The sequence below is a fragment of the Maniola hyperantus genome, chromosome 5 (assembly GCF_902806685.2).
Source record: "Maniola hyperantus chromosome 5, iAphHyp1.2, whole genome shotgun sequence".
In the NCBI taxonomy this organism is placed as follows: domain Eukaryota; kingdom Metazoa; phylum Arthropoda; class Insecta; order Lepidoptera; family Nymphalidae; genus Maniola; species Maniola hyperantus.
The window spans coordinates 16,318,409-16,339,485 of NC_048540.1; the positions used below are offsets into that span (position 1 = coordinate 16,318,409).

General features: G+C 36.7%; 3 protein-coding genes across 4 annotated transcripts in view; all 3 read right to left on the reverse strand.

The window, feature by feature from the left end:
* The window catches only part of LOC117982200 (uncharacterized), a 179,184-nt gene that overhangs the window by 140,107 nt on the left and 18,000 nt on the right, over nucleotides 1–21,077 (reverse strand). The window lies entirely within an intron of this gene.
* Nucleotides 146–19,122, reverse strand: LOC117982129 (vacuolar protein sorting-associated protein 4-like). 2 transcript variants are annotated; one of them, XM_069498781.1, is made up of 2 exons: nucleotides 3,556–3,903; nucleotides 146–2,245 (listed from the first exon to the last, which is right to left on the reverse strand). In XM_069498781.1, the coding sequence occupies exon 2, from the start codon at nucleotides 2,228–2,230 to the stop codon at nucleotides 890–892; it is 1,341 nt and encodes a 446-aa protein (XP_069354882.1). In that variant the 5' UTR covers nucleotides 2,231–2,245; nucleotides 3,556–3,903; the 3' UTR covers nucleotides 146–889. The 2 variants fall into 2 exon arrangements, with proteins under 2 accessions (XP_069354882.1, XP_069354881.1); XM_069498780.1 differs by lacking the exon at nucleotides 3,556–3,903 and adding an exon at nucleotides 19,037–19,122 and having other exon boundaries at nucleotides 300–2,245.
* LOC117982091 (vacuolar protein sorting-associated protein 4-like) lies at nucleotides 4,057–5,366 on the reverse strand. Its single transcript, XM_034968376.2, has one exon. It carries the CDS (start codon nucleotides 5,349–5,351, stop codon nucleotides 4,077–4,079), a length of 1,275 nt encoding a protein of 424 aa, XP_034824267.1. The 5' UTR covers nucleotides 5,352–5,366; the 3' UTR covers nucleotides 4,057–4,076.

A 21,077-nucleotide genomic window follows, 5' to 3' on the forward strand; every position in this document is an offset into this window, starting at 1 on the left:
CGGAATTTTAATCTAGATTCCAGAACATGTCTAGGCACACGAAAGTGGGACAGGCAATAGTCATACTGTTCTCACAGTTACCTGAGTAGTGGGTACTCAGCACACCGTCACGCTCGGGCCATTCGAGAAAGCGCAGGGAAAAGTCTCTGGTGCCTCGAGCACGTCTAATTGTCGTGTAATGCTCTTTTATTTACTTTAAACAATTAAAACCTACTTTATTCACACTTACATAAAGCATAAATTAAAATAACATGAAATAACAACGCTTCCAGTTTATTTCAAGAAAGTTGACAAGCCAAATTAAACGTAAATATTATACAATAAGGTTAATTTTTGAATGAAAAGGTAGACACAATTTTACGTAATATCATGTAGCCCGATAATGAAAACAATATTTGAGATTAGCGATTCCATTGTTTATTTTTATGAAATAAAAATTAAATGAAATAGGCAGTTTGTTGTTTTTTAGGGTACCTAAAAAGGAAAAAAGGAACCCTTATAGGATCACTTCGTTGTCTGTCTGTCTGTCTGTATGTATGTCTGTCTGTCTGTCGTGTCTGTCAAGAAAATGAGAGGGATTGATTTGAGTTGAGGCGTCTAATAATATTTCAATTTCAATTACAAATATTTATTTCCCTATTCAACAAATATTTAATTTGTATTAATTTCCATAACTTAAAACTTACCAGTTAGAGATTATAATTTAATATCAATGATATGCTTATTTGTATGACCATAATGAATGTGGAAAAGTAAAAATAATAATTTAACTTACAAAATAATCACAATGAGCTCTCGCAATAATATAGCCACTGGCTTCTTTAACATTTCCGAAGAGTTACACATGACAATTAAAGTTATAAAACTTTTAAAACAACAACTATTAAAGTTAACCTTCTTGACCAAAATTTTCCATAAACTTCTTAAACTTGATAATGTCATCATCATCTACAGTGCGTTTGGAATTAGCTAAGGATCTAAGCATGTCCCACATTGTAACTGGAGGCTCAACGAGCTTGTCACTCGGCACGTCCTTCCAAGCCATCTCTACAGCACCTGATTCACTAGGGGAACATGGGGTCAATAAATCGTTGACGATTACATCTGGATCTGTAGAACTGGGGCCACTAACTTTTTTTAAATGTGTAGCAGACTGAACCTTTCTGATAGGTTGCATTAAAGCATCGCGAACGACAATACTAATGTCAGCTCCTGAATATCCTTCGGTTTTTGCTGCCAAAACTTTTATGTCTTCATCGCTCAGTTGGTGTCTTGTGTTACCAAGATGCAACTTAAACATATCTAACCGAGCATCCTCCTTAGGCAAAGCGATGTACATACGCTTCTCAAATCTCCTTCGTATAGCAGCATCAAGCACCCATGGGATATTTGTAGCTCCTAGCACAAGGATGCCGTCCATATCTTTTCCTACACCTTGCATCTGTACAAGGAACTCAGTTTTAGCTCTCCTGGCAGATTCAGATTCGTTGTCAGAATGCGATGAGCAAAAGAAGTCTATTCCATCAATAAATATGATAGTCGGCTTGTGTTGACGAGCAAGTTCAAACAAATTTCTCACTAGCTTCTCAGACTCTCCTACCCATTTAGACACAAGGTCAGATAATGATACAGAAAAGAATGTACAATTGTTAGCTTCAGTAGCTACAGCTTTAGCAAGATAAGATTTACCAGTACCAGGAGGGCCAAAGAGTAAAATACCGTTCCAAGGAATCCTCTTACCTCTAAATAGATGAGGGAATTCTATAGGTAAGATAACAGCTTCTTTCAAGGCTTCTTTGGCTACTTCGAGTCCAGCTACATCGCTCCACTTGACGTGTGGTTGTTCTTGCACTATGGCACCCTTTAGCTTTTCTTGCATTTGTTTCTTCTCTAAATCATCTAAATCACAGTCGCAGGCTACAGGCACGAAGCGTGAATTCTTCTCGTCATCACTTTTTGAATTTGCTTCACCATCTTCTACTGGTTTTTTCTTCTCGTCATTCTTGAGATATTCTTTCAGTTTGTCAGCCCTATCCAAGTACAGTAAGCACTTAGCTCTTATACACTCTCTAGCCCTTTCTCCCTGGGCCTCATATTTCACTGCATCCAAAAAATATTCTACACCTTGCTCATAAAGTCGTAAGGCTTCTTCATAATTCTTGTTTTTGTCTTCCTCAGTAGCTTTAGTAACAAGATCGATACCTTTCTGTACTGCACTAGATGAAGCCATGCTGGATTAAATCACCTGTAATAATGATATAGTTTTTAATACAAAATGTTGTACACACAGTAGACAGCATTAAAAAAATACTTACGTAATTAATAAAATAATAATACTTACATAAATACTTAAATAATTAAAATACAGCATTAAATACTTGATTTATTGATGTTTAATGTAACCTAGCCTTAAAACAATTTAAGGAATTAGCATAATTGGACGCTGATAAGCAATACATTGGTACTGATTCTGAGCACAACTATACTGATGTAATATGAAAAGGACTGACACAGTTTGACAGTTTTAAATTTAGAGCTGTTATTGCACTTATATTTGCCGCCTTTGAAACGGGCGTCACGTGATCTGTTGCGTCAACATTTTGAGTCGATTGTATAAATACGCGTGGTTGATAGTTTTAAAGCCAGTCTGCGTCTCGCTCGCAGACTCATTCGACTATTAAATGCTTTGCGTTTAGGTCATTTTAATTGATTGGTTGTAGTAGTAATTTTGTGCCCTGATCAGGTTAATGTTGTAGTTAGGTTAGTTTAAAGATTAAACCTCTCGGTAAGCTTTGCGCGTGTGACCAATGTCTGCGCGCAAGTTTAAAGGAGAGGACAGTCCAATAACCAATCCAAAATAGCTTAAAATGCCCTGTTTTTCTGTCTAACTTTTTAACTCACTTCTGGTACCCTTTTAGAGCTATCAAACTTCGTGACTATTGTTTAAATTTGTAGCGTGCACTAAAATTTTGAGTCTTTAAATGTAAAATTTATGTTCCGTCCTTTTTTGCCAATATTAAAAAGAAAAAGATGCAGAACAGAATCGGCGCCACTGTCAACCCTCAAAAACTAAAGTATCTAGATTTTGATGTCAAACGCAAGATTATGCAATAACGCACATTCTGTAAAACAGTGTCATGTCATTAAAAGCGATCTTCACATAGACAAATTAAAAAATAACTTGAAACGAAATCGGTTTCAAACTCAAGTTTGCGCGTGTTGGATAAAAGTACGTAGTTTGGAACCAATAAAAACCAATAAAGTGTAATAAAAACTCTACATTAAACGTAATTAAATCAAACTAAAAATAATTCAGAGAAGTAGCAATAGTATAGCTATGAAATACTTGAGACATATTTAACAGATAATAAATATAAAATTTTTCTCACAAAACATTAAACAAGAAATGATGTATTCTGGCAAATTTTAGGAATTTAGTTGAAATAAAAAACCGGCCATGTGCGAGTAAAACTCGCGCACCGAGGCTGAGAGTTCTCTACTACAGAAGAAGTAAAACGGTAAGAATCACTTTTGTTAACGAACCGCAAAACTAACTTTGTGTAAGAATAGGTTTCCAATCCAATCCAATCCAATCCATCAGCCTGTTTGCGTCCACTGCTGGACATAGGCCTTTCCAAGAGCGCGCCAAATTGGCGCTGCTCATTAGAAGTAGTGCCCATACAGACCACGCTGGGCAGGCGGGGTGGTCAGCGCAGGGCTGTAGGCTATTTCGCACCAGTGACGCTGCTGCCCGTCTCTGGTCTGTATTATTTAAAGCCAAGCCATATGGAATGGTTAATATCCCGCCATTCTTCGGTCGTCATATCCTCGTCCGCTGATTCGCAGGGGGCACCACGTGCAGGTGAGGTTGACATTTGGGGTGCTAAGATGTTAGCGCACCCCCTTACCCCCCTTACTTTACCTTAGAATAGGTTTATTGTTATAATATCAAAAAAACTATGGTAGTTAAAGCGTTGGCTTTATTTTTTCCGTAAAATATACATAAAATTCTATTGACCATAATTATTAATTATTTTTTTAATATTACAATAAAACTTTTAAAACAACTATTAAAGTTAACCTTCTTGACCAAAATTTTCCATAAACTTCTTAAGTTTGATCATGTCATTATCATTTACAGTCGGTTTGGAAGTAGCCAGAGATCTAAACATGTCCGACTTTGTAACTGGAGGCTCATCGAGCTTCTCACTCGGCACCTCCATCCAAGTCATCTCCACAGCACCTGGTTCACCAGGCGAACATGGGGTCAATAAATCGTTGACAATTACACGTGGATCTGTAGGACTGGGGCCACTAACTTTTTTGAAGTGTGTAGCAGACTGAACCTTTCTGATAGGTTGCATTAAAGCATCGCGAACGACAATACCTATGTCAGCTCCTGAATATCCTTCGGTTTTTGCTGCCAAAACTTTTATGTCTTCATCGCTCAGTTGGTGTCTTGTGTTACCAAGATGCAACTTAAACATATCTAACCGAGCACGCTCCTCAGGCAAAGTAATGTAGATACGCTTCTCAAATCTCCTTCGTATAGCAGCATCAAGAACCCATGGGATATTTGTAGCTCCTAGCACAAGGATGCCATCCATATCATTTCCAACACCTTGCATCTGTACAAGGAACTCGGTTTTAATCCTTCTGGCAGATTCAGATTCATTGTCAGAGCGCGATGAGCAAAATGAGTCTACTTCATCAATAAATATGATACTCGGCTTGTGTTGACGAGCAAGTTCAAACAAATTTCTCACTAGCTTCTCAGACTCTCCTACCCATTTAGACACAAGATCAGATGATGATACAGAAAAGAATGTAGAATTGTTGGCTTCAGTAGCTACAGCTTTAGCAAGATAAGATTTACCAGTACCAGGAGGGCCAAAGAGTAAAATACCCTTCCAAGGAATCCTCTTACCTCTAAATAGGTGAGGGAATTTTATAGGTAAGATAACAGCTTCTTTCAAGGCTTCCTTGGCTACTTCGAGTCCAGCCACATCATTCCATTTGACGTCTGGTTTTTCTACCACTATGGCACCCTCTAGCTTTCCTTGCAACTTTTTCTTCTCTAGATCATCTGAATCACTGTCGCCGACTTTCTTCTTTTTGTCCTTCTTGAGACATTCTTTCAGTTTCTCAGCCCTATCCAAGTACTGTAAGCACTTAGCTCTTATATTCTCTTTAGCCCTGTCACCCCGGGCCTCATATTTCACTGCATGCAATAAATATTCTACACCATGCTCATAAAGTCGTAAAGCTGCTTCATAATTCTTGTTTTTGTCTTCTTCGGTAGCTTTAGTAACAAGATCGATACCTTTCTGTAGTTTATTAGGTGATGCCATCCTGGATTAAATTACCTGTAATAATTTTATAATTTTATTTCAAAATGTCGTACACACAGTAGACAACATTAAAAAATACTTACATAATTAAATAACAACTAACATAAATACTTAAATCATTAAAATACAGCATTAAATACTTGAATTGTTCGATGTTTTTAATGTTATAATTTTAAGCTTATTTCGTGGTTTAACGACATTATATTGTACAAAAAACGGGTACATACCAGGATTAATAATTAGCACGCATCACTGCACTGCAGTCCCGTCGTGACCACGATGCAATGCATGTATAAGATAAATGGTTAGAGTTGCTATTTATTTCTTGAAATTGCTACTAAACTCTTTAGATTTTGCTTAAGAATTAATTCTAAACCATTGACATTTTATTTGTAAACAGAGGCACGTCAAAATGATAGACAAAATACTACAGACGTAACAGATAATATATAGCAGCTAATCCAAAGGTCTTACATGGTGAAATTGATTTTATTATATTTTAGAAGTAAAGTAATTGTAGATTTAAATAGAGTATAATGTGGAATTTTGAAGTGTATAAATTTAAAACTAAAGTTTAATCTCTATTGTCGACTCTATTGAATTTGAGTTTTATATGGTATCATTATACTTATGGAAAGGGTAGCCAAAGGGCTATAAATGGCTCTGCTTTGACGGTAGACATCATTAATTTTCCTATTTTTAATAAGAAGCTGTGACATACCTACAGGTACGAATATTGTTGATTTTATATTTCTATTGTTATACTATGTATGTTGTTTAATGTGTAATTTGTTATTCAACTGGTATTCCTTTGTAATAGTTTATGCTTATACCCGATGTGGGTTGGATATGTTATGGTAATACCATAGTTGTATCTATTTTTCAATAATTGTGGATAGACACCGCCGAGTTTTTTCTTGCCAGTTCTTTCTCTCGGTAGATATGCTTTTTCGAACTGGCGGTAGATTTTTCTTAAAGGAAATAATAAATTATTTAATGATAAAGCAATAAGTAATGGTAAAGATAAACTTTGATATGGAGGGATTTTTCCCTGAATAAAACAGTTTATTTCCTTATACAATCTTTTATTTTGTCTCCTACCTACAACCACGCCCTAGCTTATTGATAACGAACTAAGGTTTAGACTCTCAGTAGGTTGATTCCTGACTCTATTGTCTCTATACTTCTGAGGCTAATCTAGCATCAGAAGTGGGATACGATATGGCTGAATTGTGCCTTTTCTAATGCAGTTTGTACAAGTTTCAGAAATACCGGCGAATTCGGATGGCTTTGTGAAAAGCCATCAAAGATGTTCCAACAGGCGTTGTGATGACTGACGTCCACGAGAGGTACCACAATGGACATTGGATACCCTAAATCTGGAAATCTTAATATGAAAATATGGTATGAAAAAAAAAGTGAAAGTGAATTAAAACTTTTTTGCAAGACAATTTTTCAGGCAGGTAGGCCTTAGAAAGTTTTATTGCGTAATCATGGACCTATTAATACTCTGTGTAATGTAGTAACACAGTTTCATAGTACCTGTCGTCATTTTATTTGTTTTAAAACTAATTGTATTATAGAAATAAAGATGTGGGTACTAAATAAATAAAATTTTTGCGGGTAATTTTGTGTTCAGTATAGATGTTCTGTTTCAATGACTCAGATTAATGTTTGAAGGTGTTTAATCGCATGATGTCCCAGCTAGTAACACAAATCGATATTACGTAAATTAATGTTAAAAATTTGCAGGTAGTTAGTTGGTATGAAATTTTTATTAAATGATCATACGATAAAATGTGGTTAAATGTCAGACTGACCGAGCGGTGAAAAACTAAAGCAAGTTTGTCAGTAAATATTTACTGATGATTAATTTGTGTTCTATTTTAATTTACGTCTGACGTCTAGCCGTATATTCGTAATTTATATGATAGTGATGTTGACATTGAATCATTGAATATTGTTTTACGAGTGATGAGTCATCTTACTTTTTTTTTAGTTATGTTCTTGAGGCATTTCCTATGTAAGTACTTCGAGAACGAAGTACTTTTCAGGTTGGCCGAATAGATGTATATAATTTATTTATGTGTTACATAATGACAGAGAGAAAAGAAGGAAAAAAAAGAACCAAAAAAAAAAAAAAAGAAAAAAAAAAATTTTTTTTTTGTTGTAATTTTGTTTCAAATTAAGAACAATACAGAAATACATATTGCATCATTCGTTAAATATTGATGATTCATTGATCAGAAACGCGATTAGCGTGGCCATTTTTGTAAATTTGCTATTGACTTTGCATCGGAGTTCTCACTCGCGAAACGTAGAGATGAAAGATTTGTGATACCTACCTACAATAATTAAGAAATTTTGTTGGAGTTTATTTTTGTAGTTTTTATATAAGGATAGGTTAGGCTGCTGATGTCTTATCCTGTTGCTATGCCGCTAAGTCTAGTAGCTACTGATTGTTTGATGTCATTGTTTTTTTTATATATACCCACCGTTATGTAATGTGATGTAATGGAGCTGCCAATCCACACTTGGCCAGCGTGGTGGACTATGGTTAAACCTGAAACTTAAATTTAGAATATTGGAATTTAGAGATTATTGACTACCCACTTGTGTTTAATATTTTTTAATGCCGTATTTTGTTGTTTTGTTTGAATAATACTTTTGATTTTTTTGACGTTTTTGATGTTTGAAGTGTTTAACTATTTTTGATATTGATTACTTCTTTGACGATCTTTTTAATGTAAATTATTTTTGTGGTATTTTTTGACATTTTAGTTTTTGATACCTACCTTTATGTTTTTATTTACGATCTTTTTGGATTTTTATATTTTATTGTGGAAAAATGTTTTGGTATTTATTTAAAAAGGAAGGTTGTTGGCACATCATTGGATGTGGGAAGCAACAAATGTTTTTGTATAGTCCAAGGACTGATTGCAGATAGACAAAAAGAGATTGAATAGAAAATATTTTTAAAAGTAAACGATAATTAGATAAGTTTACTCTTTGATTATTTTTACTTCTTCTAACATAGTAGTTAGTTTTGTTTTGATATATCTTACATATAATTACTTTTTATATACCTACCCTTTGTTTTTGACTTTGGTACTTTAGGAGTAAGAGTCGATGGTATTTTATTATTTTTGCAAAATTATTAACTTGAAATTGAAAAAAAGTTCTTATGATTTAACTTATTTTGAAATATTAATATTTTTGTAACTTTTTCATTTTGATGGTTCTTTTTTATGAAACATATTATTTTAAATTCTGATAATTTACAATTTGTTCAGTTGCAATTTTTCTTTGTTTAATATTCATCTCTATATTTTATTGGAATTTATTTAAAACTTTGATCAAATGTTCGATCAATGGAAAAATTGTATAGTGATATATGGATCAAAACCAATGGTGTTAAGGGACAATTTTATGATGGTTTACGATGTTGCCTTAAAACCAATGGTGTAGAAGGATATTTTGTAGATGATACTTTAAAACGTTGGAACCAACGGTGTTGAAAAGTATTTTTATAATATCGCTTTAATACCAGTGGTGTTAAAAATATTTTTTGATATTGGTTTAAAACCAATGGGGTTAAAGGATATCTTGTTTGGAAACATTTATGTGCTGTGGCGAGAAAAATATTTCTTGTATTTTTGAGAGTAAACTGTGTGGTAATTTTGTATGTCACACACATGTTTAAAATGTTTTTTTAAATTTTGTTGGAAGCCACAGACATGTTGTTTGAAAAAAAAAAAAAAAAAAAAAATGTTTTGATGTTGTTAAAAATTTACTTTACGAATTGTTTGTTTTTATTTTGTTGCTTCGAGAACGAAGCAATTGTCAGTTTGGCCGTATAAGATAAATGGTTAGTTGCTATTTATTTCTTGAAATTGCTACTAAACTCTTTAGATTTTGCTTAAGAATTAATTCTAAACCATTGACATTTTATTTGTAAACAGAGGCACGTCAAAATGATAGACAAAATACTACAGACGTAACAGATAATATATAGCAGCTAATCCAAAGGTCTTACATGGTGAAATTGATTTTATTATATTTTAGAAGTAAAGTAATTGTAGATTTAAATAGAGTATAATGTGGAATTTTGAAGTGTATAAATTTAAAACTAAAGTTTAATCTCTATTGTCGACTCTATTGAATTTGAGTTTTATATGGTATCATTATACTTATGGAAAGGGTAGCCAAAGGGCTATAAATGGCTCTGCTTTGACGGTAGACATCATTAATTTTCCTATTTTTAATAAGAAGCTGTGACATACCTACAGGTACGAATATTGTTGATTTTATATTTCTATTGTTATACTATGTATGTTGTTTAATGTGTAATTTGTTATTCAACTGGTATTCCTTTGTAATAGTTTATGCTTATACCCGATGTGGGTTGGATATGTTATGGTAATACCATAGTTGTATCTATTTTTCTTGCCAGTTCTTTCTCTCGGTAGATATGCTTTTTCGAACTGGCGGTAGATTTTTCTTAAAGGAAATAATAAATTATTTAATGATAAAGCAATAAGTAATGGTAAAGATAAACTTTGATATGGAGGGATTTTTCCCTGAATAAAACAGTTTATTTCCTTATACAATCTTTTATTTTGTCTCCTACCTACAACCACGCCCTAGCTTATTGATAACGAACTAAGGTTTAGACTCTCAGTAGGTTGATTCCTGACTCTATTGTCTCTATACTTCTGAGGCTAATCTAGCACATGCATGCAACTGAGTCGAAATATCGGTAGTTAAAAATTGCCTAATAAATCGTGGTATATACCCGTTTCATACAATACAATATGTCTTTAATGTAACCTAGGATTAAAAGAATTTAAGAAAATAATAAATAGCATAATTGGACGCTGAGTGATAGGCAGGGGGATTCCAACATCAATGGGCAATACAGTGTCAACCCTCAAAAACTATTATCGCGATTTTGATGTCAAACAAGGTCATATTACAATAACGCACATCTTGCAAAATAGTGTCATGTGATAAAAAGCGATCATCACATCGAAAAATTAAAAAAAAATAACTTGAAACGAATCGGTTTCCAACTAACAACATTAATTCTCAATACGTATAAGACATAAGTCCCGCAAGACGACGTGTGTCAGCAGTAGACTGAAGTTTCGAACTGATGGTATATTTTCACTTAAATATACGTCAAATGACGCCAAAATGACGTCATTTCGATGTTAATGATACATGTTTCCAGCGCAATAGCAATACGGCGTATGGTCAAAGGGAAGTAGAGTAGGTACCCTATAGGTTTTCTTGACAGACAAGACAGACAGACGGATAGACAGACAAACAGACAACGAAGTGATCCTATAAGGGTTCCTAGAGCCTCAATAGCTCAACGGGTAAAGGAGTGGACTGAAAACCGAAAGGTTGACGGTTCAAACCCCGCCCGTTGCATTATTGTCGTACCTTCTCCTAGCACAAGCTTGACGCTTAGTTGGAGCGGAATGGGGAATATTAGTCATTTAACATGGCTAATATTCTTTTTTTTAAAAATTCTTTTGAGGTACGGAACCCTAAAAAGGGCCGAATTGCAGACCGCCTCCTTAGGAAGTCGGTTAAAATAAAGTGGGGTTATGTCACAGGAGGCTCAAGGATAATATTTTTCAGGTTCAGACTTCAGTCAACACGTGTTACATACGCAATATTATGTATGTGTGACGTAATGGGACAAATATTTTTTCCCCCGTGAGTGTGACTCAACGGGAACAACAACACATTTTGTTCCGTTACCGTAACGTGCTTTCTTCTATTTTAAATTTCGCGCCATCAGATCATAGACACTGACACTTCGAATTAGTGCAATGACAGCACGCAGCTCAATCAGCTGTCATGCATGTCGTACGGTCAGCTGTCACCGCCCACTCAACGGTCAACGTAATCAATACACCTTTAACGCTGGTGCGAAAACCATCGCGCGCGCATCTTTTCTATCGACAATCAACGTCATCAAACCAAAAATCCCTGGATCCAGGTGGAATACCAACGAGTGCAATCAGCAGTTCAAGGTACGTACGTGCATTATACTGTTATTGCCTAATTTCGAAGTGTATAACATCGTTTTCGTAGATCGAAAGGTCTAGTGTCCCAATGTAGCCGGGCCACCGAAGTGCAAGTAGCTACATTATTTGGTGCCGAAACCCTCGGGAACTTCCACCTAGTTTATAACGATCAATTTGTGTATGGTATTTCTGGTTAATTGTAATTCGTAACGTCGTAACTTAGGTCAATTCGGTCAAAATCGATACTTTCTTTGTTCTCGCGGTCTAAGTTGCTCCTTTTCCAACCCAACTTACCTACATTCGTTAGTACCTACATAGATTGAACCAGCTCGAACAGGGATTTTAGCGTATTTAACGTAAAAGCATTGAATTACTGAAGTTCAAATGAACAATCACTTCAACCTATCGGTGTTTATTTTCTAAACTGCTTTCAGTTATTCAAACTTTAATTCGTTATGTTATAACAGCAATGATTCTATCACAATATTAACGCATGTTTTAATGTTCTACAATTAACAATATTTAAGTTCTTAAATTGCAATAATTGTTTTCGTAACAAAATTACAGGGTAGGTTCAACATTTTAATAAACCTAATCTTTTCTAGTATCAACCTTATTATTGAAGAAATAAGGTCCATGTTTCTGTGTTCAAGTTTTCGATAAAGAGTTATTGCAGTGTACAGTTCACCCACAAGTTTGCGCGCAGCTTACATACATTTTCATATATTTTGTAACAAAACTTGTGTGCTGCACTGTATTTCATACAGATTGGAATAGTTATAGCAGTGCGTACAGTTCACCCAACAAGTTTACGCGTAGCTTGCATATATTTTCATATTATTGTGTAACAGAACTTGTGTGCTGCACTATACCTCATACTAAAATTAATTCGTTTTAGAACCTAGTTACGTACCTGTTTTGCTTATAAGTCGTATTGAATGCTATTTTATCGTGGTGTTCTAGTTATATGTTAAGGCTTAAATCATATATTTACAAAAATGTCTGTTGTAAAAAAGCATTCCTCTCGCAAATCAAGCATTCTTAAGAAGTCGCGTTCGAAATCACAGGAAGCTGAGTACACGATACATGACTTATCCTCATTACGGAGGCAACGAACGATCGCTTATAAACGGATGTGTAAGGCATTGGAAATCGGGGTTTCAGCTGTGAATGATCACGCTCAGCGGGAAATGTTTTTCTCATATCATCAGGATATTAAGAAAATCGCTTCTAATTTTGAAGACGCACACTTTACGATCCTGGAAATTCAGGACGATACGGAAAAGGATGATACTGAAATGCAAGAACGTTTTGACGAAATGTATTATAAGGTTATATCAATTTATCGCAGCTTAACTAAAAATGAATCTTGCACACCTCAGCCGCAATGTAGTTCGATGTCGAATGTTCGGTTACCGAAAATACAACTTCCTACCTTCACTGGAGACATTAAACGTTTTCCTGAGTATTTCGACACTTTTAATGCATTGATACATAACTCGGCTTCTCTTAGCGACACTGAGAAATTTCATTACCTAATTTCTTCTCTCAATGGTGATGCGTTAACGGTAGTAAAAACGTTTCCACTTAGCAGCGAATATTATCGCGATGCGTACGCTGCGCTTATCGCACGCTATAAATGTAAGCGAGAATTAGCTTTTACGTGTTGGAAGGAGATTCTTAATATGAACTTCAACGTCAAGGATGCTCACGAGTTTCGGAAGTCACTTGACCTATTCGAAGAAAATTTATGTATTTTAAAATCAGTGCATTTGCCAGTTGATCATTGGGATTTCGTGTTAGTATATAATATTTTATCGAAATTGGACACGAACTTGCGCCGTGATTTTGAAGAGAAGCATTCAGATACTGAACTACCTTCTTATACACAACTCAAAGAATTTTTACATTCTAAATGCGAAGCTCTCTTACGCGATACACATTTTACCGAACAAGCTAAGCAAATTAAACCTACTCAAAAGGTTTCTTTTCAACCTGCTCAAGCTAAGCGTGTACCTGCATCACATGTTCTCATAGCAGCGGAGGAGAGTCTAGCTGAAGTGCATAGTCCGACACCTGTGACGCGTCCTGTCACTTGCTCCTTTTGTAACGAATCGCACAGCATCTCATCATGTCCGGAATTCCTAAAAAAATCAGTTGACGAACGGATGAACATAGCAACTGAAAAAAGCTGGTGTTACAACTGCTTAAGGTCTTCTCACCAGTTAAGGAACTGCAACAGTATCTTTTCTTGCCGTACCTGTAAGCGCAAGCACCATTCCTTGCTCCATCGACATACGTCAAATGAGCCTAGTGAAACTACATCGGCGTTAGTTTCAAGGTCACCACTGAACACAACTGTGCTGTTAGCGACTGCTATTGTGCAGGTCAGAGATGCGTCGGGAAGCATGCAATCTTTCCGTGCCTTGTTTGACACCGGTAGCCAAAGCAACTTTATAACCGAATCGGCAGTCAAACGCTTAAACTTAAAACGATCACAGACGGCTGCAAGTGTTAGCGGACTTGGCGAAGCAGCCGCTTCAATTCTAGGAGATGTCACTTGTAGCATCGGTATTAATGATAAAACGTTATTTGAATTAGATTTGCACGTGCTATCGAAAATATGTGGCGATCAACCTATCGCAAATTTAAGCACATCAGGATGGTCACATATCAAAGCGTTGCCATTGGCCGATCCTGGTTTCGATATTCCCGGACCCATCGATATTTTGTTCGCTGCGGATGTCTTTGCTGATTCTTTGTTGGACGAACACATAAAAGGAAAATCAAATCAACCCACTGCCTTCAAATCAATTTTCGGTTGGCTTCTTTTAGGCAAAACCCGCTTAGCATCGACCACGCTATTAAAGGCATCAGAATCAGACACTGAATTAAACTCACTAGTGCAGCGTTTTTGGGATTTAGAGTCCTTACCAAAGGCTCGACTGCTCACTCCCGACGAATCTTTGTGTGAGAAGAAATTTATTTCTGATCACTCACGTGATGATAGAGGACGATACATATTACGCTTACCATTTAAGGAAGACTCAGAGCCTACATTTGTTGGATCGCGTGAAGTTGCTCTACGACGATTTCACGCAATAGAACGTAGACTATCGCGCGATCCAAGCTTATACAAGCAATATGCAGATTTTATGTCTGATTACATCAAGGCTGGACACATGTCGTTAGTTCCCAGTGATGAAATGGGAAGGGGAAAATATTACATTCCGCACCATTGCGTTCTGCGCCCTGAATCTGCCACCACTCGGTTGCGCGTTGTATTTGATGCGTCAGCCAAGGATCTCAATTCGCGTTCGTTAAACGATACGCAATTGATCGGCTCGAAATTGCAACCCAACATCGTCGAAATTCTCTTGCATTTTCGGGAACATAACATAGTTTTCATGGCTGATGTCCGTCAAATGTACCGGCAAATTTTAATTTCTCCAGATCATCGCGATTATCAACGCATCTTTTGGAGAGCCTCACCACATGAATCTCTCAAGGAATATCGGCTCAATACGGTAACATACGGCGTAGCTTCATCTCCTTTTCTAGCTTGTCGTACATTACAACGACTCAGTGAAGATGAAGGAGAATCCTATCCGATCGCTAAACAAATGATGTTATCGGATGTTTATGTTGATGACGTAGTAACAGGATGTGACTCGTTGGAGAACGCACAAGTGGCAAAATCACAAATAATAGCTCTTTTCAATCAGGGAGGTTTTCAACTTAGGAAGTGGGTTAGTAACGATTCTAGACTCTTGCATGATCTTCCCGCAGAAGATTGCTTAACGGGCTCTATCTCCCTTGATGATTCAGAACCAGCAATTTTAAAAGTTCTCGGGCTAAAATGGGACCCAACATCCGACACTTTCCTTTTCGAAATCAAATCGTTAGATCAAACTTGCACCAAACGATCAATTTTGAGTGAACTCGCGAGGATATTCGATCCTCTCGGTTTCTTGTCCCCAGTAACCATTCAAGCTAAATCTCTCATACAGAGACTCTGGATACTCGGTGTTGGCTGGGATCAAACTCCGCCGCACGAGATAATACACGCGTGGAGTACTCATCGAATTCAACTAACGCAATTATCACAACTTCGAGTTCCGCGTAAGCTCACTCGTGAAAATGCCAGATCATACGAATTACATGGCTTTGCCGACAGTTCCGAAATTGCATACGGGGCCGTCATTTACTTGCGCGTAACAGGTGAAAATGGTCAGGTTAATGTGTTTCTGGTGTGTTCGAAGGCGAGAGTGGCACCGTTAAGACGCATTTCACTCCCTCGATTGGAACTCTGTGCGGCTGTGCTCCTATCGGATCTATACCTATTCGTTCGCGACACGTACCTTACTCGTATTGCATTTGACGCAGTCTACTTGTGGTCAGATTCGACAGTAACTCTATCGTGGTTGCGTTCTCCCTCCACCCGATGGGCAACATTTGTTGCCAACCGCGTCAGTCATATTCAAGATCTTACACCTATTGAATGCTGGCATCATATTTCATCGACTGACAATCCTGCCGACATCTGTTCGCGAGGGCAATTTCCAAGTGAGATCCTTCACAATACGTTATGGTGGACGGGACCTCCTTGGCTATCTCAAGATCACGACACCTGGCCTTTAAATCGAGGGACGATAACTCCAGAAGAAGAAAAAATTGTAAACGCGGAAATACGCAACGCTATTTCTTTAGTTACCGAACAGGTTCAAGACAATGAAACACGTAAAATTACCGTAATCGATGAGTTACTTACTCGTCACTCTTCGTTACAAAAGATTATTAATGTTTTGACGTACATCAACCGCTTTATCAATAATTCTCGAAATCCACTTGATGCTAATCATAATAAGTTTCTCAATAATGTTGAGCGACATAATTCGCTAATGCAAATCGTCAAGCACGTTCAAGGCCAAACATTCGCTGAGGAAATCTCAACCATTAAAACTAAACAACCATTACTTAAACCATTTCGTAAACTGAATCCTTTTCTGGATGAGCGGGGTATTCTCAGGGTGGGCGGTAGGATTTCGCGATCAGGTTTAGGATACGAGCAAAAACATCCTGCTTTCTTACCGTCTGACCACCGAATTACCGTGTTGGTTATCGATTTCATTCACCGTCAGTATTGTCATCCAGGCATAAACACCACACACTTCCTATTGTTACAACAATTTTGGATTATATCCGCCAAACGCGTTATTCGTCGTGTTTTATCCAAATGTTTACAATGCTACCGAACGAATCCTCAGCCTTTACAGCCGTTTATGAGTGATCTACCCTCTTATCGTGTCAACCAAGTGAAGGCGTTTTCAGTTGTAGGCGTTGATTTTGGAGGACCGTTCCGCATCAAACTTGGGCAACACCGTGGTGCGAAAATTGACAAAGCATATTTATGCTTATTTGTCTGCCTAGCAACTAAAGCAGTCCATTTGGAAGTCGTTTCGACATTGTCAGCGGATGGATTCATCGCTGCTCTCCGTCGTTTTGTTGCTCGCCGAGGCCGGTGTAGTGTTATTCATGCTGACCGAGGAACGAACTTCACCGGTGCACAAACCCAACTATCGTCTCTTATGCATCAAGCTTCTAACGCAGAAAAAATGGATTTTAAATTCAATCCACCTTCTTCTCCCCACTTTGGGGGGGTGTGGGAAATACAAATAAAAGCAGCTAAAACTCACTTATATCGTGTCGTTGGCGATCAGGTCTTGACATTCGAGGAGCTCACAACATTTTTTAGTCAAATCGAAGCCGTCTTAAATTCACGACCTCTATGTCCAATTAGTTCTGATCCTAATGATCTATCGGTCTTAACTCCTGGACATTTCTTAACGCTAGAACCTCTAACAGCTGTCCCCGACGAGGATCTCACAAATATCAATAAAAACCGGCTTAGTCGATGGCAACTGTTACAGGCGTTTCATCAGAATTTTTGGTCTAGATGGAAACATGAATATCTACATTCGCTTACACAACGCGCCAAATGGACCAAGGATTGCAAACCGTTGCAGATAGGGTCGATGGTAATCATTAAAGATGACAATCGTGTTCCATTGCAATGGTCTCTAGGTCGTGTTACAAATCTTATTCCTGGTCCAGATGGAGTCACTAGGATCGCAACTCTAAAAACCGCGACAAATAGTCAGTTACAACGACCGTTGGTTAAATTGTGTCCCTTACCAACAGAGGACTAACCCAAATCATTGTATATACGTTTTTTTTTTGTTTCTTAGATCGTACCGTAGTCTAACTTAGTTTTAAGTGTAATCATATCATTATTTATTAGCTGATACTTTCATAAAGAGTTTGTTTGTCTGTTTAACCAGAAAATACCATAGGCATTTTGGTGGGCGGGATGTTCCGTTACCGTAACGTGCTTTCTTCTATTTTAAATTTCGCGCCATCAGATCATAGACACTGACACTTCGAATTAGTGCAATGACAGCACGCAGCTCAATCAGCTGTCATGCATGTCGTACGGTCAGCTGTCACCGCCCACTCAACGGTCAACGTAATCAATACACCTTTAACGCTGGTGCGAAAACCATCGCGCGCGCATCTTTTCTATCGACAATCAACGTCATCAAACCAAAAATCCCTGGATCCAGGTGGAATACCAACGAGTGCAATCAGCAGTTCAAGGTACGTACGTGCATTATACTGTTATTGCCTAATTTCGAAGTGTATAACATCGTTTTCGTAGATCGAAAGGTCTAGTGTCCCAATGTAGCCGGGCCACCGAAGTGCAAGTAGCTACACATTTTATCAAAGTTTAAAAAATCTATTTAAAGTATGCTTCTAAAAAAGCATTTTATACAGTCGAAAATTATGTAACTTTACACAAGTACTAAGTTAGAATGTAGAATTTTACACAGGTTTTAAAAAATCTATTAAAGTATGCTACTAAAAAAAGTATAATATTATTCAGTCAAAGACTATGTATCTACTACTGACTATATAATTATTATGACGATTCAAAATCACTTGTATAATTTTACTTGAATAAAAATGTTATAAGTATTATAAAATTATTTGTATTGTGTAGGTATTTTTGTAATCCATACGGACGAAGTCGCGAGCATAAGCTAGTATTTAATAAAAATTAATGCGAGATAAAGTTTACTATGAACAAAAATGATAGTTACTCTCGTTCCCACTTGTCATTTGTCGGGCCCGGATTTCAATCGGATGTTCCAGTCAAAGAACATTTTGTATGAAGCTATTCACATTTGTCGGAAACCGATTTTGTGTCAAAATGTACTACCACTGGAACATCCGTAAAAATCTGGGCCGAAAATTAAACAATTTTACCGCGTGCTGTTAATTTTTAGGGTCGTGGTGATACGCTGATTCTCTGCCTCACCGTAAGGGCTTTTGTGTACTCATCCGAATTCAGTTCATATTCGTGTTTCTTCCCTCGCCCTTAGGGCGTTTATGTACTCATCCTTGATTTTATGGATCCGTAAAAAAATACAAATCGAATGTACCTACGTATTTGCACAAACTTCCTTACCGTTACCGTTAACGTACCGGGTGCAAAAAAAATGAAATGAAAATGAAATGAAAAGCGTAAATACACACGGTAAATTTTAATCAAGAATAAAAAATATGGTAAAGTTAATTAATTACCGCGGCTACACTTGTCGATAGGCGCACCAAATAGGGTCGTGGTGATCCGCTGTTCTCTGCCTCACCGTCACCGTTAGTGGTAATTACGGTACTCCTATCTGGTATACCGTACCGTACCGACCTCTATATTATCTGGACGTGGCTTTTGAATCCGAACTTTCCTCCTGGAACTGATAACCAAGGTGGGTTATCCTCTGGCATATCAATTTCCGTTCTGGAATCAAACCGGGCCGTGTCGAACACAGAAGAGGTAGCTACTTTTGGCGTGGTAGACTTGCCGGTGGAAACCAGAACGAACTTTACAAATATGTTGGATAATTATTATTAGTGTGCTGAAGGCCCAAAATATTGAAAGGACTGAAATTATTTGCAAAAAAATATAAAAAAAGAGTTTTCAAAAAACTTTCAAATTGTGGTGCAATCTAAGTGAAAATTACTAGGTAATGAATTAGCAAATAAACTACGAAATAGTTAATTCAAAAGTTGAAATCAATATAAGGTTATAATAATATTTTATAAAAAAACAAATAGAAAAAAGGAAAATTGAAAAATAACTAGGTAGAAAATGAATGTGCGCAAAGTTACAAAAACTTACCCAAATACGGGAGCACTTTTACACTGATTTACATTTTAAATTAGATCAACAAAACATTTGATACAAAAGCGTCGTGTTGCCTAATAAGGTAAACTGACAAGAAATATCGCGCCAGAAGAACGCGGCGCCGAACCCAATCTCTGGCGTGTCGCAACTCACAACTCACAACACGTCATAATAAGAACTTCAAGTCGTTAATTGAAGCGAAGTTCATGCTAGACGCAAGCAAATTAAAAATTAGCAATGAATAATGATGCATTCATCGATATAAATTACAAAAAAAATAAAAACCGACTTCGTTACACAAACACTAAAAATTGAAAAATAATTTAATTTATTACCGAATATATTATATATACAAGAGTTAATATAGTTCCATAATAATACTTTTTGGTGCCGGTGCCAGTTAGCTTTAGCTGCGCGAATCGTCTAGACTTCATGTTTTTATGGGACTCCACAATGGCACCTCATTGGCACCGACCCCAAAAAATATTATTATGAAACTATATTAACTCTTGTATATATAATATATTCGGTAATAAATTAAATTATTTTTCAATTTTTAGTGTTTGTGTAACGAAGTCGGTTTTTATTTTTTTTGTAAAAATTTTTTATTTCACAATTTTTAGTGGCCCCATGGAATTATGCTATGACTGGATAAAAATCTACTGTTTACTAAGCTATTACACTGATCGCGAGCAATTTACTCTTATCCGTTGAGGAGTTCCAGTATCTATCTTCGAAGATGTTCATCAGATCTTCACCAAATTAAAATGGGACCAACTTTGAAGTATACCCTTTCAAACAAAAAAAGAATTTTCAAAATCGGTCCAGGCGTTTTCGAGTAATCGGGGAACATACATAAAAAATAAAAAATAAAAAAATAAAAAAAAAAAATAAAAAAAGATTCCGACGAATTGAGAACCTCCTCCTTTTTTTGAAGTCGGTTAATGACAAGATATGCCCAAGCGAACAAGATTTTTCAAATTTTTCAAATAAATCAGCGCCACCTCTTAGATACTAATGAACGACCCGTTTGAAATCCAGACGTCACTGAGGTTGTATCTGTGCTAAATAAACATTTTACGACCAATGAGTCGGTGCCATTTTGTTTGTTCAATTCAATGGTCCTGTCCTTACGAAGTAATATATAAGTCAATGGATGCATTTGAAAAGTGTGTTGCTAGTAATATGCAAACACCTAATTTATTATGTGAACGCTGTGATAAGCCTAGTGGTTAGCACGTCCGCCTCCTAATCTGAGGTCGCGGTTCCGGGCACACATCTCCAACTCTTCGGAGTTATGTGCGTTTTAAGTAATTAAATATCACTTGATTTAACGGTGAAGGAAAACATTGTGAGCAAAGCTACATGCCTGAGAGTTCTCCATAATGTACTCAAAGGTGTGTGAAGTCTGCCAATCTGCATTTGTCCAGCAAATATCGT

Coding starts and splice junctions, on each gene's coding strand:
- LOC117982129 (XM_069498781.1), bottom strand. CDS start 2,230: ATGGCTTCATCTAGTGCAGTACAGAAAGGTATCGATCTTGTTACTAAA.
- LOC117982091 (XM_034968376.2), bottom strand. CDS start 5,351: ATGGCATCACCTAATAAACTACAGAAAGGTATCGATCTTGTTACTAAA.